The sequence below is a fragment of the Rhinolophus sinicus genome, linkage group LG02 (genome assembly GCF_036562045.2).
Source record: "Rhinolophus sinicus isolate RSC01 linkage group LG02, ASM3656204v1, whole genome shotgun sequence".
NCBI classification, from domain to species: Eukaryota; Metazoa; Chordata; class Mammalia; order Chiroptera; family Rhinolophidae; genus Rhinolophus; species Rhinolophus sinicus.
The window spans coordinates 36630967-36649906 of record NC_133752.1 but is presented as its reverse complement, the minus strand read 5'-3'; the positions used below and the strand labels follow the sequence as shown (position 1 = coordinate 36649906).

Genomic DNA, 18940 nt, shown 5'->3' with positions numbered 1-18940 from the left:
GGCCTTGAGGCCCTCCCACCGCCACCCATCCCTGACTGCCCACGATTTTTCCATCTCACTTTGAGACTGTTTGTCTGGGTCCTGTTCCTAACTGCCTATGCCTTTCCTATCACACTGTTACTATTTAAAACTGCTTCAAGGATTGCTACAACTGAACTTAGCTGATGTTTGAAAGTACTTCACAAAGGAATTCCATATACTTTTTAGGTATTTGAATTTTTTTTTCTCCACAAACTTACATTAAGCCTAGGTCAACAAATTGGTAAAAGGGAAATCTTTTATCCCTTGGGTTCCAGCCACTTTTCACTGGGAAATATTCATTGTGCAAAATTGACTTATAATACCTGGACAGTTCACAATTACCGAAGCAGGACTGTCCAAGCTCTTTTACATTCTTGTATTGAAACCACCATTTTCGGCTCTGGTCACCTTACTTGTGTTTCTTTTCTTTCTTTTTTTTAAAAATATTTTATTGGGGAATATTGGGGAACAGTGTGTTTCTCCAGGGCCCATCAGCTCCAAGTCGTTGTCCTTCAATCTAGTTGTGGAGGGCACAGCTCAGCTCCAAGTCTAGTTGCCATTTTCAATCTTTAGTTGCAGGGGGCGCAGCCCACCATCCCATGCGGTATTGAACCAGAAACCTTGTTGAGAGCTTGAGCTCTAACCAGCTGAGCCATCCGGCCTCCCCTCCAGAAGCTCAGTGGCAGCTCATTGTCTTCAATCTAGTTGTGGAGGGCGCAGCTCACTGGCCCATGTGTGAAACAAACCAGCAACCCTGTTGTTCAGAGCTCACACTCTAACCAACTGAGCCATCCGGCTGCCCCAATTTTTCATGTTTTTATAAAGTATTTCATGTGTTTTTTAGGTGCTTTAACATTTTATCCATAGCCAGTAAAAATTCAATCACAAAATGAAACTCCCTCTTCAAACAAAATATATTACCACAAAAACATTTTGTAAAATATTTAAATTTTATTTAGATAGATGTGTCAGTGCAATTGTACCAAATTCAAAACATTTTTTGGAAAATTGAGTCATTACTAAGTAAACATGTACTTAGGGATTTGTAATCCTACTTTACTGAACTGACTAATAGGGTATGTATTACAATGTGATACTAGCTGCACTTTGATATTTAAGTATTATTATAAAAGGCTTATTTACTGAAATATTAATATAGACTGGCCAATATCTCATGCACCCTGATAGTATGCTTTTTCAGGTCCACCTATTTACATAATGATGATTCTTAAAGTTAATCATTAAAAAATTTCCCCATTTCTTTCCTAACCTAATCAACTTGTACCATGCAACGAGCTGATTTCAAAACTGAATTTAATTTATAACAAATTAAAAAAAACCCTTACATTTGAATCTAAAAAAGCATGTATACAATATGTTAAAGACCTTCCACCAAATTAATATTACTTTAGGAAATACATATACCACATCTTTAATGCTAAATCTGCTCTAAGTGGTGGCGGCTGGTTAAAACTCTTTTTAAATAAATCTCCATTTTAACATAAAAATTCAAGTACATATTTTCAAAATGTATAATTATAGCCTTAGGAAATGTAAATTTAAAATTTTAATATATTTGACTCAAGCCCCCTGCTAATTCCAAGGTGCTCATATGACTCTAAGAATTTATTTCATAAAGATTAGATATCGTCACCAATCTTCTACTTCTGCTTGTACTTATGAAATAGATCCAGGATCTCAGCAGAGGTGAGTGTGGAAAGGGAAGCTCCACGTCACCATCGCACAACACGACCTCCTGCCACTGAGAATCTCAAAACGTCAGGACAGTTCGAATGCTGAAAGGTAAACATGATCGTTTTACTGATTTCTGTCCATACATTCCAAACAAGAACAGTTTAAGCAATTATCTTCTTATTTGTTACAGGAGATTTAGGTACATTCTGCTGTTGGAAATCCTTCTGGACCTGAGGTCCTCACCAATTCATTTTCTTTCTTTGGGGTCTCTGATAGGGGTATCACAGCTGATTCTTGAAGCCTCAGCACAGTTGCAACAGGTTGACAAGGGGGAAAGAATTTTCTGGCTGAAGGGAAAGCATGAATAAGGCTAGAAAGGTGTGCACAGAGAGTGTAATCCAGGGTGCTTAGGCTTCTGGAGGCCTAGGAGATGGTAGAAGTAGGTGAGACCTGCACCCTCCCTTTATCCCCAGAGCCTGGCAGGGAGGCTGCAGTAGAGTGGTGCTAAATTCTTTGCTGTGGAATGACTAGATACATTAATAAATGAATAGTAAGTCTTTCAAAACCATGCTAAAGCATTGATGCTTGCGGCAACTTGAGTTTTAGCAGTGCAGTGAAGGCCTGAATCCAACGGAGTCAGGATGCAGAATCAGAAGAAAGCACTTTTAAAAAAACCACTTTGAAAACTGTAAAGTAAGGAAACTTTATGGTGTTTCATGAGGAAGCTAGCTAGCATCTTTAAGATGACATAAAAACAGCCAAATGAAATCAATCCTGTGTAGAGAACCAAAGCACAAAGGATTTATAACAGTTGGTTACTGTAAGACAATGATATATTACATCTATGAAAAACAAATCAGCTATTTCAATCTTACTAGGTTCAAGAATCGAAAATAAAATGTGGAAGATGTGGGTGCATTTATAAATATTAAATATTAAAAGTAACCTGTGGGGAGGAGACAACATCACCATAAAACAACAACAACAACAACAACAAAAACAACAACAGGTACCTTTGCCCTGAATAGAGCAGTTCAAATCCCTCTTGGATATTTCTAAAAGGTAAAACATGGGTGATCAATGGGTCCAGGTCAAATTTCTTTGCCAGGAAATCATTCACTAGCTTTGGAACATCATCTCTGCTTTTCCAGCCTGTAAATAAGCATATATTTCTTTTCAGATTTCACTTAATGATCTGTATATTATATTTGCTCCTTCTCTCCCTGCATTTTTATCTTTGCCACATATGGGACTATTCTCAACAGCACACGAATAAGCTATATTTCATCCACTTTAAGAAGCAAAGGCAAAAACAAAAACAAAAAACCCTACGAAAACATTTCTTGACCCCAACATCTCCATTGAGCTTCCCCGTATCTCTGTTCCTTTTACAGAATAACTTCTTTACAGAAAAAATCATCTCCAATTTACTCTTTCCAGTTTCACTTCCTTTCCTGCCAATCTCTCCTGAGTGCACTGAAACTCTGCTGCTACAGCTCTTGTCAAGGTCACCCATGACACAGGCAACGCTCCATGCAAGGCCAAAGCTTGTTCTCTTCCCACAACATTATCTGGGGCACAAGAGCAACAGGCGGTTGGATCCAAATACAGTTCTTTAGAGCAGGATCCTTAGAGGAAGTAAGACTTGAACTGAGGAACAAACAATAAGAGATATAAGCTGAGCCTTCTCCCTTAATATACTCATGTGATGTGAGGGGATTATTTCGGAATATTAGAAATAAAATTCAGTTATTCAGCAAATATCAATTGGGTATATACCATTACCAGGCACCATGTAAGAGGATGGGAATATAGCTGAGGCAAAACAGAGGAACTCCCTGCTCTCAGGAAGCATGAGCATACTCTCATTTTAGTGCCGAGAAACTGACACTAAACAAGCAAATGCAGAGCACATCACCCAGTGACATTACAAGGGAGAAAAAGTGAAGCAGACTCAGGGTGATAGGCAGAGCCAGGGGACAGTTGGGGAGAGGAGCAGGGAAACTATTTTGTAAAGCTCAGGGCAAGGCCTGCCAGAGAAGGTGACATTTCGGCAAAAACAAAGGAACTGAACTAGCTGGGAAACTTGGGAAAGAATATTTCAGGGAGAGGGATGAGTAAATGCAATGGCATTGAAGTGGAGTGTTTGCAAGTGAGACCAGTGAGGCCAGCATGGCTGGGGCGGAGTGAAACAGAAGAGCAGTAACTAGGGTCAGAGGGCCGGATCACATGGGACCTTCTGCCATGGCACGTTTTGCGATTTTCTTCCGAATGTGAAAGGAAGCCATTAGAGGGTTTTGAGAAGGACTTGACCTGACCTGACTTCTATTTTAACAGTCTCACTCTGGCTGCTCTGTGGCCAATGTTCTATATGGGGGAGAGTGAAGAGCAGGGAGGCCATTTAAGAAGTTACTATACTACAGGAAGGAGATGATGGCTGCTTGGAGAAGTGATGGTGCTGGTGAGAAGTGGTCAGATCCTGGATGTACTTTGAAGACAGAGCCAACAGGGTTTGCTGCAATATGCATCATGTGAGAGAAAGGGGGTAATCCAAGGTTTGCGCCTGATCAACAGGAATGATGGAGCCATCATTACTGAGATGGAAAGATGGTGGGAGGAGTAGATTGAGGGTTAGGGTGCAAGTGGTGCAATCAGGAGTGGTTTAGGGCAGGTTAAGTTTGCATGTCTATAAATATTCAAATGGAGATGTCAGGTAGACAATTGGATATATGAGTCTGTAGCTGAGGTGGACGTCTAAGCTGAAGATATAAACTTAAGGGTTATAAACAGGGTGTATTTAAAGCCATGCGACCAGAGGGGATTACATGGGAAGTGCATGTAAATGAAGAGCACGTGTGAGGACTGAGCCCGAGGACATAACGAAGTCGGAGGTCTCAGGATGCAGAGGATGCAGCACCTTCCTGGAAGGAGTGACCGCTGACGTAGGAGGAGAAGAAACAGAACAAAAACAACAAACAAAATAGTAAAATCAAGAAGGCAAGTGAAGACAGAGTTTGACAAAAAGGGAGCCACCAGCTGTATCAAATCCTGCTGATACTTCACATAAGACCAGGACTGAGAATTGACCATCGTCTGCATCAGTTATTCTAGAGTGAGTCTCAGTTGTCCCTATAAAATGCGACAATCCCTTTTTGTTCGTTTATTTTGGCTTTGGGTCCAGAACTCTTCTGCTGATGCTATTGTGAGTTGAATAAATTCTATTTTTTACAAATGTTCTTGCATATATTGAGAATGGATTAAATCAGCATAAAATCATCCCCACAGAGATACTGCTGATGCCTCTCAGTCAGGCCTTGGAGGAACTTGAGTTGCAAATACTGATATTAAACATGTGCCCACAATTACTGACCCTAAATCAAGGTGAGCAGTGGCCAATCATCTTCTGTGTCACTGCGCTCAGTCTCATGTTAGATCTCTTCATACCCATCCTTGGAAGAAAGACCCGTAAGGGAAATATGAGACAATAGGCTTCTCTTACTTGCCAAAGGAACAGAGTTAAAGCCACCAGCCCTGGGCTTTGCCTTCCTTACCTCCAAAAATGCATCCCTTCCACGTGCGTCCAGTGAAGAGCAGCATAGGGTCGTAGGTGAGCATATTGGCGGACGGAGGGGCGCCCACCACCACGCTGGTGCCATAGTTCAAATGGCAGGATGCGAGGGCATCAACCTGAGTTTAAAATGAAGGTGACTATTCGTTTAGGTCTCATAATATTCCTTGGGCTTATAAATGCCCTACATACCATCAGAGTTCCAGTAGTTATTTGACATTTCTAATTCATGACACTAAATTAGTCCTTTTGTTTTCTGCTTGTATTTAAAAATTCTCAACACAACTCTTGTCTGAGTTTAACTCTTTGATACCTTTGCCCTTTAGGTAGAAAACAGAAATTACTATCGTAAGTATTCATGGCATTTTCAGTGTGCCATGGATCAAAATACAGGGGGAAATTCCTGTGATACTTTCAAATTAATATCTGAAAAGATAAGCTTACGAAGGTCATTTGAACTAAATTGAATTAACTATACTAAATCATTTAAGCTAGTTTTTTTTTAAGTTTAGTTTGAAAAATAAAATACTAATATTTGAGATACAAGAATCTGTGTTTTTTGGTTGCATCTCTGAGACTGACCTCCCATTTTCTGGTCATTCACCTGTCCATTGTTTCATTAATAGTTTTTGAATATTTGCTAGATTGTAGCAATAAATGTTGGCATTTTTCAGAGCTCAAGGTTCATCAATGTATCCTCTGGAAATCAACAGGCCATAAAAATATATCCAATATGGCACGCTGACTGTATAAACATACAACATAGAATGCTATTTGTTTGTGTAGAATAATTCTTACTGGCACTAGGAAAGGAGTATGACAACAACGGTAAATTGAAGACTAATTTTTCATAAATTACCAAAACTATTAAAGTGAATTGAATCTACTGCTCTACATGACCATGGTTGACTGTGTCCCATACTTCCAAGTCTCGTGACCCTAGCCCAGGTGGGGCTTTCTTACCCCCGAGCTCGGGACCTGTTTCTCAGATCTCCATGGAGGTCTGGTGCTGCTGGCTGCCACAATGGAGGCATGTTTGAGAAAGCTGAAGGCGCCTAGTCTAAGGAAATTCTGATGAGAGAAAACAAAGCTCGGGTGTCAAGAGTGAGAAGTTGGATATATCATGGATTTGGAGGAAGAGACTGCCAAATGTGGAATAGTCCCTTTTCCACACGGATCTCCTCATCTCTCCTCAGGGAGTCATTTTGTGCTGTTTGGCTTGCTAAGGTATAAGAGATGGAATCACCTTTGCCAAGAAATCCACATACACAAAGAAGAGAACCCAGGAACTTGTTTAGATGGTTGACTACCTTGCACTCAGCAATATGAGAGTGGTGTGATGTCATGTGATACTTCACTTTGGTCACGCAGACCTGATCATTAGCTTTTGACTTTTTAGGTACAATTTCTTTGTGGTTACGTTTTTGCCTAATGGGTATTTCCGTAGTTGGTTTAATTAAGCTACGGAGAATGAGTTTTACCTTGTGCGATCAAATAGGTTCGGGATCGTGTGGCTCCCCTAATCTTGGCTCTTACCATCGTGTCAAGACGCCCAATAACTTCAAAACTGTAGCCCACATTGTCGCCTGTCATTTCTGACAGCACCTCACTGATGGGCTTGGTAAAGTCCTTGGGGCTGATGCACTCGGTGGCTCCTACAGCCATGGCCTTCTCAAATTTGTTTTTGTTGAGGTCAATTCCAATGATCCTGGATGCACCAGCTGATTTACAGCCCATAATGACTGAAAGGCCGACTCCTCCGAGGCCAAAGACAGCACAAGTGGAACCAGGGGTGACCTGTGGAGAGAGAAGTTCCAGTAAAATCTAGAGGCAGGATCAAAAATTTAAACCTGCAATGTATCTCCAGTATTAGGAACACAGAATTCAGAGGACAACTGTGATCTCAGGATTGGATCACTTGTTCTGATGATAAGGTGCCAAAGAGGACTGAAAACAGCAGAAAGTCTGAGAACAGAAAAAACAAACAAATACAGTCTTTGCCAGATAAATGAAAACCCTTTATAAAAAGTTACATCATTCAGGCCTTTGTTGTGGAAGTTTTTGCAGCTTTCTTGGCTACCACGCAGAACCTCACCCAACCCCAAAGCAAGATTAAATAAGCACTCAGATCTGTATTATCTCTTCTCCACAAAGCTGTACTGTTTTAGGTTTGGCCTGACTGGCATTTTCTTAGTAACCATAACTCTGCATCATTTGTAAATAATTTTTTTAAAAAAAATCAGAGTCAAACTTCCATGTTGCAATTAAATGATTCATGTGTAGCTCCAGGAAATAAGTGTAGTTAAATCAATTTTGGGACTTTTACCCTGTACTGTTCTATATTAAAGGATGTTCTAGCCAAAAGTAATTTTCTTGCTGGAAGAATCCTAATCATGTTTCCCATCAGGTTGCAGGGACCCCCGAACTGAGGGAAACCTACAGGATGGGTATGGCACTCCTTTCCTTCTTTCATTCTCTTTCTGTCTCACTGCCCTCATCCCTCTCTCCCCTTTCTTTTTCTCCTTCCTTCCTTCCCTCCCTCTTTTGTCTTTCTTTATCTCTCTTTCTTTTTTTTTTTCAGACATCCTGGTTCTCTGACTTTCTTCTCTCTTGCGGGAATTACCTTGAAAAAATAGCTTGTGTACATGTGCATGTGTTTTGAAATGTCCCCACTTGTAATCAGAGATCGACAGAGAATTGTACCCACTCTCCATGAGTTTTATTTTCAGCCATGTCATCCTAATCTCTCAGTTCCATTCCTGAATCTGGAGCTTTGAAATCAGTGCAGTCATTCTCTCAAGTATCATTCAGTCATTCATTCATCCATTCAATAAACTACTGATGGATTCCTTGGTGGTTAACATTTTATAGTTTTATACCAGAAACTAAACTGGGCATTCTCTGCCTCTTCTTCCAGTTTATCTGCCAGCTTCATTGTCTACATGTGAGATGGCACATTTTGTTGATGGTTCCATTTCAGGTTCTATATTTAGGAACAAAAGTTTATGATTCTAGCTCTGTCTTCTGGGACCTCATTCAGCCTTCCTTATTTAATCCCTAGCAAGCCTTAGACTCTGGTGGCCCTGACATGTGGTCTTTCTAACCACCAAGGAATACACCTCTAAACATTGCTCAGCGGGTCTCAGTCACCCATCTGTATAGTGATAGTCATCCTGCCTCCGAATTTTTGAGTTGAACATGGTCCCCGTCTCTGTTAATTTCAGGTATTTCCTCTAACTGAAGAAACAAACAAACAAAACCCAACAACAACAACCATAAAAAACCAACAACTTCTCTCCCTTTCCCAACCTTTATGTTCTAGGGAATGGGAACTGGAGGTTAATATCTATAGTGAATTATCCATATCATTGTTGTGGAAGGAAACCATAATCTAAAATAAAACTGTCAAATATAGGTTATTTAAAAACATTTTATTAATTTAAAATGTAGTAAGTTTCCACTTTTTGCTATTGTTTTTCTTCATTGTTCTGACCCCCTTAGTGTTCTTTAGTAAAAATCTATGCTTCACCGTTCCAAAGGCCTTCAGCACTGGCCCTTGATCAGCTCCTGGGAGATAACTTTGGAATCTTTGGCATTTCCTGCCTGATATGAGTATCTTTGTGAACCTGAGACCTTGTGCTGTGTCAGATCATTTAAGCGAACAATGTGGTTTATGGTGGATGCCTGTTTTTGAATGCCTGGAGCTTTGAGCCGTCAGCTTAACTGCTGGTGGTGCTGGGGTCTGAGTAGCTGAGGTCACCCATGTGAGTTCCGTATGTGTAGGTTCCCCAGTAGAAAGAAACCCTGGACACCAAGACTTGAGTGAATGTCCCTGGTTGACACACATGTGCTGTTACACATTGTTCCTGGGAGAATTAAGCTCTGTCCATGGGACACCACCGGGAGAGGACAACCGGCAGTTTGTACCTGGTCTTTCCTGGACTCCACACTACATGCTTTAAAAAAATTTTTTTTGCTGGTTTTAATCTGTATCTTTTTGCTATAATAACCTGTAACCATGAGTATAATAACTTTCTGTGCTTTTTCTAGTGAATCATTGAACCAAAGGAGTTTTAGAGACTCCCAACATACCCTCATGTAATAAGTTTGACTTATTTTAAAATAGGCAAAGGAAAAAATGCATTTTCCTTTAAGTAATTTTCCTTAAGATTTAACTTCCAGGAAAAAAATCATACCTAAAAGTGGAGAATGTCTTGCTGAATAGTGTATTAGCCAAGTACTAATATGATGCTAACAAATCAAGTAGAATAAAAAGAGGTACAAATATTAATGTAAAACTATGTCCTATGTCCCTTCTTCCACCTCTATCTTGGTAAATTCTTGAGAAAGTTCTTGAGGAAAATTCTTAAGTTAAATCTCAAAGAGACCTTTGGCAAGGGATGTTCCATTGCGAGGACTTTCCAAAGAAATCTAGAAGATAGTAGTAACTAAGATATGCCACTGACGTGTATACATGCTAATGTTATACATTCATAAACCTCAGACCTGTCTTGAATTCATGTCTCTGATAAATATACCTCCCTGGAGCTTATAGTCTAATTAGGAAGACTAAAGATATAATGAGAGTTTGAAATTTGGGGCACACACCACTATCCATGAAGCAATTATGTTACCTTGAATAATGGGGAAAAGTTTCTGCTTAGATGGAGTACACAGAAAAACAATAACTTCTCTAAGCAAGCAGGTGATTTTAAACCAAGAGCTACATTAAGGAACCAATCACACAAGGGCTTAGGAGATGAGTTTCTAGATAATCAGAATAGCATGAGTAAATGCCTTTATGCAGGAACAGCTTGAGGTCTGAGGATCCTAAAAGAGGCAGGTGTGGCTGGATCATAGTGGGAGAGAGGAGTCTGTTCCAAGTATGAAAACTACTGAAGGATTTTTGGTCGAAAATGTAATGTAGTCCAATTTATATGTTTTATAAAATTACTTTGGCTTGTAAATGAGAATTATTAAAGATGGCCGAGAAAAATAATGAGGATGACAGAAGGGAGGCCATTGCATCTGTCCAGTCAAGATATAATGATGGTAGTAAGTTGAAGAACATTGAGAGATTTAAAATATACCTTGTATGTATAGGTAAGAGGGCTTGCTGCTGGATTGCATACAAGGAATTGGAGAGGGAAGATCAAGGATGAAGAAAATTAGAGTGGGTAAAATATGTTTGATGGGTAGGGGTTAAGAAAATTAATTTTATAAACTCAATTGTATAAACTAAAATTAATTGTATGAACTTAATTTTATACATATTTAGTTTGAAATACCTGTGAGACATCCAAATGGAGATATCAGGCAGGGAGTTGGATAAAAGAACTTGAAGAGAGTTTGAGTTATAAATTTTGAATCAATTAATATATAACTTTTTTCTAAAAACTTTGGAGTTGATGAGACCACCATAGTAAGTTGCTTGTAGGGATGGCTATACTATTATGAATTGTATGCTATTTTACTTACTTCTTTGACTCATTAAGAATAACAAATTGAGTTTTAATAACCATTATTAAAAACTCATTCATGTTTTCATATTATATGTCAGCTATTATGGGTTGAATTGTGTCCCCTCCAAATTCATACATTGAAGTCTTATACCCCAGTATCTCAGAATGTGACTTTATTTGGAAATAGTGTCTTGGCAGAAGTAATGAAGTTAAACTAAGGTCATTAAGGTGGGCCCTAATACAATATCACGGGTGTCCTTATAAAAAGGGGACTTTTGGACACAAAGACTGGCATAGATGAAAGACAATGCAAAGAGACACAGGATGAAGACAGCCAAGGAGAGATGCCTGGAACAGATCCCTCGCTCACAGCCCTAAGAAGGCACCAACTTGGTCAGCACCTTGATTTGGGGCTTTTAGTCTCCAGAATGTGAGAGGATAAATTTCTGTTTGAGCCACCCAGTTTGTGGTACTTTGCTATGACAGCCCTAGCCAACTACCACAGCAGCACTGATACTTATTTTGTGAAAGAGAAATGGTGAATTTCAGATCTAAATTTTAGAACCTAAAATTGAGAAATGAACCTGAAGGAAATGTTGAGGAAACAAAATTAAATCTAGACATTTTATTTTCACTCATTTAGAAACAAAGTTTCGAAAAAACGTTTTCATTTTTCCTCCAGTTGATTTGGCATTGTGAGGAAAGAGCCAGCATGTGAGATTTGTTTTCAAATTTTTTTTTTTTTTTTTTCAAAAATCTTTAGGATTCCAAGAAAGTCATTGAAAAATAAAAAAGGAAGAAACTAGCGCGTCCTGCTTCTTACCTTGCCAGTTTTAATAGCAGCTCCATATCCAGTGGAGAACCCACATCCAATTAAACAGACTTTCTCAGGAGGAGCTGCAGCATCGATCTTAGCAAGGGCAAATTCATCTACCACCGTGTACTCAGTAAATGTACTGGTGCCCATGAAGTGATAGACTGGTTTGCCCTTGCACGTAAACCTGGTAGTGCCTTCAGCCAGTACTCCACGACCAGTAACGCTATTTGATACATCAAATACACATATTAGTTAAGTCAATTAAAAAATCAGCATTGGATTTAAAAACAGTTTAAATGGTATTAGAGTAAAAATGACTGAAACCTACTCGCTCTCAATGCAAAAGTTTCCATCTGGGTTGCGGCAAGCATTGCATTCTCTACATTGAGGGAGAAAGAGGGGGATGACTTTGTCACCTAGAGAGAAAACATCATGATATAAGATGCTGGTCATTAACATTAAAATATGAAATAAACAAATGTGATTTGAGCCCATGCCAATGCAAGAATTTTTTAAAAGTATTCTAAATTTTATAAGCATCATAAGGTTTGCTTGTGAAAAAGGTCGAGACTGCTAAATTAAACTTCACTCTGTATCATCTATTCTCCTCGTACCCTTTTATCCTCCTAAATTATATTAAGGCTCTAACAAGAGCTAGTTGTGCTGCTTCCTTTGATAGGAAAGTCAAATCCTACTTATCTCAAACTAGTGACTTGACATCTGCATACCTGGTTTCACTGTAGTGACACCTTCTCCAATGCTTTCCACAATACCAGTTGCTTCATGTCCCACAATCACTGGGTACTTAGCCACCATTGTTCCTTTTATCACATGGTCATCTGTGCGACAGATTCCTGTGGCCAAAATCTGTGTTCAAAGACAAGAACATTGCACCAACCAGCACACTGGTCACAGTGGAAGGATATTTAACTAGATATTGAAAAGATAATTGTTTATTCAGTATGATAGCCTAATAGTGTTGACTCATAGAAGATTCCAAGTCTAATATTAACCATGAGACAAGATCCCTCTCATCATGAGATTTACAGTATTACTACCTCTGGCCCTACTTTGAATCTCAGTGCCTTTCTAGAGTAAATTGTTGCTCTTGGGAGGGTACCAGGATGCAGATGTTACCATGTGGCTGGCACAAAAGTAGATTTTTCACAGCCAGGCCCTCCTAGGGCTCTTGTAATGAAAGTAAAGGGAATGGCGTGCAAGAAGGTAACTGAGGAGCAAAATCTTACTGTTACTACAGTGCTCAGGTAACAGGAGAAGGTCAAAGACAGATTGGCAGCAACGCCTACTCAACAACCTGGTGTCCAAACCAACAGTTAGGCTCTGTCCAAAGGAATGCGGGAAAACACTCCAGGAAGTTGTCATTTCTCCAGGCACAAATGAGTTCCTCATTCTTTGTGAGAAGTAGTTTCAATACTATCTGACTCCCAGAAGATTTTAAAAGAAGTCATAGTCATAATTACTAGCCATTTAAAAAAAAATCAGAACCATGTCAATAAAAAATTCAACAAATAAAAGTTTTAATAGCATAGATTAGTAGCATTGTTTTTAATAGATAATTAAGTCATTAATTACATATCCATTATGACAGGATTCTCAACAATCAACAAGACCAGTAAGAGAATTAATATCAAAAATTTGGGAAGCATCTCCTTATTTAAGAACCCAACCTCACAACAATGATATACTCAATACAGGTATGATAACATTTTAGGCTTATGTATCCTAAGGCTTGTTACCTTAATACGAACTTCTTTGGCCTTTGGTGGAGCAACTTCTATTTCCTCAATGGAAAAAGGTTTCTTCGGCTCCCATAACACAGCTGCTTTGCATTTAATAACCTATGTGAGAGTTATAATGGGTCGTCATTGTGTCATTACAAATACAGATTCCCCAAATAATAAAAATATGGACAGAAGATTTCATATAACATTCTAATTCTCCCGTGATGATTTTCATCAAAAATTACAATTGTAATCCTTTGAGATCATCTTGTGTGCACCCGTGTTTGATACATGAGAAATGCAGCCCTAATGATTGACCCATGGTCGCATAACACATGAGAAGCAGGACTGGACTAGATCTCAGGTACTACATCTTTCCCAGCCCTTTGCTCTTTTTGCTTGTGGTCACATAACCTTACACTAAACTAGGTTCTTATACTACAATTTCAAATTAACAAAACTGTCATCTTAGTGTCACTTGTCCACAAGGGCAAATTTATAAAACAGAAAATGCTGCTTATTTTTCTGCAAGAATGTCAGCCAGTATTTAATTGTTGTACAATCACGTAGCAATGGAGAAGAAATTAGAAAATTAGCATGCTTAAAGATGAAGGGAACCATAAAGGTCATGAAGTATATAGACTGAGTTCGGATGATTCAACCTGGGACTTTGCATCTCTGTAACCCTTTTTTGCACCTATACTAGTTTTTGCATCTCTTTGGGTCTTAAATGCTGAAGACAAAAATGACAAAAGTCAACATTTTCGATACATACAAAGCTTGATCAAATTTATAAGGAAAGCATGAAGACATCCACTCCTTCCACTCCTGCTCTCCCATATACGGTACTTACACCTGGAGGTGCATTCAAAGGACATGGGACGAAAATACAACAAGTTAAAAAATATATCATGAAGTATTTGTCCTCCTCAATTATAAAAAAGTTGTTTATAATTCTATTTTAAGTCCATAATAACTATTTAGTTAATGAGAATACACAGTATTGTCAAAGGGGTGATTCATTTATGTCATCACCTTTGGAAAATAATTTTCAGTATGTATCAGGATACTTAAGAATGTTTTTTCTGGTAGATGGTCCCATTTTACTTGTTTAGCAACTTTATTGAGATACTTTTAACATAAAATTGAATATATTTAAGGAACAAAATGTGATGCTAGATGTATACATTGTGAAAGATCACCACAATCAAGCTAAATAATTTATCGATCACCTCTACAGAGTTACTATGGTGTGTGTGTGTGTGTGTGTGTGTGTGTTGAGAAGATTTAAGACCTATCCTTTTAGCAAATTTCAAGTATAGAATGCAATATTGTTAACTATCATCACCATGCCGTACATTGAGATCTCCAGAACTCATTCATTCATCTTGTATTACTGAAACTCTGTACACTACTATTTTGACCCTTTCACCCTATAATTTCATTTTAAAAATCTACCTTAACAATGCTAAATTCAGAAAAATCTTAATATATATTAGAGGTCATCACAGCACTGCTTATAAAGAGAAATATAAAACCAATATGTGTAAATAAATATGTAAACAATCAGAGAAATGATAAAATTATTGTAAATCTAGAAATTAGTTATACATTTAAAACATTTATAAATTTAAGTAGGAAAAACAGGATAAAATATTATTAAATAGTGTGAGTACATTTACATAAAATATGGGTGAAAAAATGTGAAGAGGGAAGTACAAACAAAAATGAAATCAATGGTAGTCTTTAGGATGTAAGACGATATTTTTCCCTCATATTTTCTGATTATTCAAATTTTCTAAAATGATCACGGTTATGGGCTGGATTGTGTTCCCCCAAATTCATACACTGAAGTCCTAAACCCCAGTACCTCAGAATGTTTCTGTATTTGGAGAGTCTTTTAAGAGGTAATTAAGTTAAATTGAGGTCATTAGGGTAGGCCTTAATGCAGTATGGTTGGTGTCTGTGTAAGCAGAGGAGAGAGGAGACCATGTGAAAACAGAAAGAAGCCAAGGAGAGAGGCCTCAAAAGAAACAAACATAGCTGAAAGCTTGATCTCAGACTTCTAGCTTCCAGAACAGTGAGAAAATAAATTTCTGCTGTTTAAGCTACCCACCCTGTGGGTCTTTGCTAAGGCAACCCGAGCAAACTAAATCTTTTTAATGAAAAGGAAAATATTTGTTATAAAAAGTGAAAAAAGTAATCCCCGATGTAAAGTGAGCCCCTCCTTTCATGAGCTACACTGAAACACTAGAGCAACTTGGGATACATATAACCTTTATGCAAATCACACTATTGCATCACTATCACTATAAAAATAACATAGCTTTTATGCTATGTGTTAAATTATATACTATATTATTAATTATAACTGGAAAGTGCTGACTTGAGCCTCCTGAGCCCATCATTGGAAATATTCTAACACTGGCTAGATATCCACATTATAGAGGTGGCAATACTAGAATTCAAGCATCTATTGGTTGGATAGGGTTGCACATTTTTAAGATTCCTTCCAACCCTAAGATTGATTACCTTCAGTAGGTAGAGTTGCTAGCTTCTATAGTACAAAAGTAATTTCCAATTAATCCAGTGTTGATGGGTTCCTGACCAAACTGGAATGCTTTTATTCTACTTTTATTCAATTCCAAGAGTAATGTTTCTCATTCTAACATTATAGGGCCTCCTCACTTGTCACATTACCCCGACTTTAAATGTCGTCTTCATTTTTCCAAACCTTAAAGAAAGCTAAATGCAAAGTTGTTTAAACAAAAACAAATAAAACAAACAAAAGCACCTAACTGTATAAACAATTGTGTACCATTCAAAGAAAGGAACAATACTGACCAACTTGCAAATGAAAAAAATGCTAAAGCTGTTTCTAAAGTTAATGCCAACTCTGTTTTTAAAGGATAGAAATATTTCACTAGAATGTATTCTTGTTTTTAAGATTTTTAGAACATATTTTCATGGAAACTACATCCTTAAGAAACCTTAAAAGCATAATACTTTGTTGTCTACTTTGCATTCCAGAATTAGCATTTTTCCATTAACAGCAATAAATCTTTTCCAGTTGGTTGAGAATAAGACCCTGGTCTCCCACTGAACTACAGGTGAACGCAACGTGTGCAAATGAGACTACTGAAAGTCTCCTTATGGAAGCATTTTGCTTGCTAGAGCAAACACCCAGCTATCCTGAAATTAAACTATTAATAATATCAGTATAAACCACATTTCTCCATGTTCCTCCAATGTCTTACTAAAAATCCTTCCATACGCTGTTTTACCCCACTTTACTGGCACTCTCTGCAATGCCCTCCCCAGTGTATGCTTGCTCCCCAGTGTATGCTTGCTCCCCAGGCACTTAATTCCACAAGAAACATCCCCAAGTACCTAATTACTTTAATGTATTCAAATCTCTAAAACCCCACATTACTAGATAATGGTCATGAGGATATAAAAATATTCTGCTTACTTTTCCAGCAGTGCCCATTGCACCTTTCTCTTCGTTCTGTATTTCAGTAAACAGAGAGTTTTTCTCAGTGATGTTCAGCTCACACTGCTGTAAATAACAGCATCTTGTACTGTCAGATAAATACTCTGGCTCAAAAGTCTGCCTTCAGAAATATGAGTCACAGCCTTCAAGACTTTCCAATGGTCCATGTGCCCCACCCTATGCAGATCAAGTCAGGAGAAGCAAAACAGCAAATTACTATTATCAACAAGCATATTAACAAAGACAGGATAAGGAATCCTATTGAAAAGGCCTGAAAGCATTCTTATCCTCCTTGTGTTTGGGAATATAGAAACAGGGCAGGTTAGTTGAGTTGAACACAATTCATTAAAAATACATTTTGTGCTTCTTCAGCTGCTCTGCTCAGCGCAGCTGATTGTAAGGATGTGCATGTACATGTATATTTATGCTCTACTTCATTCCACAAAGCCTTCATGCACTTCCTGGAAAATATATAATTACACATAAGTGTCAATAGGGCCAAGGAAACGTAAACAAATTAGAATAGAAGGTCAGGGTTGGGAAAGGGGAGTCAGGGGTACCTAGATCATCGACAGCTGTGGTTTCTAGGAGTTTGGGGAAATAGAAAGAAAACCAAAACTGTTGCTCCTGCAGGGGGACAGATTATGATCTGGACCCAAATCACAGTTACACGCAGAGTTGTCTCATATGGTTGTGTAGTTTGTGCATCGCACAGGGGTGCTCAGTGCAGGGCAGAGGGGACTGAAAGGCAGCCTGGTACTGGCTCTCATAGGTCAAGGGCTTCATTGACTTGAGCAAGTGCTCAGCTCTTCTGAAGTAGCTGTTTCACCACTTCACACCATTATTTCTTATATAAGCTGCAATGATGCTGCCATCTCCAGAATTTACTGACTGTATTGACAGGAGAGCGTGCAAGAGAGATTTCATTTCAGAATTCAGAATTATTAATCTCAACCCACTAGCCAAATTAAATCTACCAGGTAAAAGTTCTACCAGCTCAGGCTTGAGAGGGAGTGCCATTGTTTCAGCAGCAAACACTGAAGAAACCAGGCATGTTTTGCAGGTATTATCAGACAAAAGTTAAGCAGGTGTGGACAAAACTGGTTTTGTGAGCCTCAACCTTCAAACCAAAGAAACCAAACTTTATCTCAGCAACAAAAAGTTATTTGTTTATGAACAGGAAAAAGAGTACAAATGTGGGTGGTGCCAGTACAAACACAGAAATACTCATTTGGTAAACTCTTAAGGCCTTGGCACAACCTTAGAGCACATTAACCTAAAAAACAAACTTAGGCAAAAAATAGTGTTATCGAGTGAGGTTTAATATCTGTATAAATCTTTATGGTCTTAATTTGTTTTCCAGGAGAATTGATTGGATGATAAAATGTTAAAAACTGCAACTTGGAAGGTAACCTACTAAAAAACTATTGAGCAAAAAAGTTCACAGTCACACTGGATAATACAGCACATCTGTACTAATTTTAGGTTCAGAGAAGTTGTCAGCTGAATCTCTCGTAAAGCCTTTCTCAGTGTACCTATGAAATTCTGGGCCAAATCGCTCAGGGTACTGCACCTCCTAAGTGCTATGAGCCCAGTGCCACTCTAAAAGTTTACAGGAGCCTCTAAAGAAATGTGAGAATGTCAGAGCACCCATGCGCTCTAATTTCCTCGGGACAGGACACAGGGACCTGGAAGGACTTTGAGAAGTGTGCTGCAGGAGTAAGGCTTTGCAGTCACATACACCTGGCTCAGGACCTGGAGACGTGCTGGAACATGCACGACCTCGGCTACCACAGTGGTAAAACGGGCGGAATAAACAGCACGTTGCATGGGTGTCCTGAGGTCAGTGGTGAGGACCATAACGCACTTCCCTTACAGCCTGGATCATAATCAGGAGCAAAGATCAGTATTAGTAACTTGGTTCCCATCGATAACCAAGGCCTTGGGTGTTTTAAGTATTTTCAATGTAACCATGTGGAATAAAATGAGCTGGAGTCCAGGCTCAGTAAACACTGTCTTGCAGAAATCAACCGTAGGGTCCCGGAAGCCTCCAGAATTTCCTGAGTTTGGAGCTAAGAAGCTTCTGCGCCTGAAGTGCTGCCAGAAATTCAGGTGGAATCGAAGAGGTAGAATGTGATCCAC

The 18940-nt window shown here is 38.7% G+C and overlaps 1 protein-coding gene across 2 annotated transcripts in view; it reads right to left on the bottom strand.

The window, feature by feature from the left end:
* Positions 1 to 952: 952 nt before the first annotated feature.
* Positions 953 to 18940, bottom strand: part of ADH7 (alcohol dehydrogenase 7 (class IV), mu or sigma polypeptide) — a 61409-nt gene continuing 43421 nt past the window's right edge. For both annotated transcript variants that reach the window (XM_074323182.1, XM_074323183.1), the window contains 8 exons: positions 13321 to 13422; positions 12292 to 12430; positions 11892 to 11979; positions 11570 to 11786; positions 6821 to 7081; positions 5268 to 5403; positions 2730 to 2868; positions 953 to 1817 (listed from right to left, as the gene is read on the bottom strand). In XM_074323182.1, the coding sequence (XP_074179283.1) occupies positions 1793 to 1817; positions 2730 to 2868; positions 5268 to 5403; positions 6821 to 7081; positions 11570 to 11786; positions 11892 to 11979; positions 12292 to 12430; positions 13321 to 13422 (1107 nt within the window). In that variant the 3' untranslated portion in view covers positions 953 to 1792. The remainder of the gene's footprint in view (positions 1818 to 2729; positions 2869 to 5267; positions 5404 to 6820; positions 7082 to 11569; positions 11787 to 11891; positions 11980 to 12291; positions 12431 to 13320; positions 13423 to 18940) is intronic.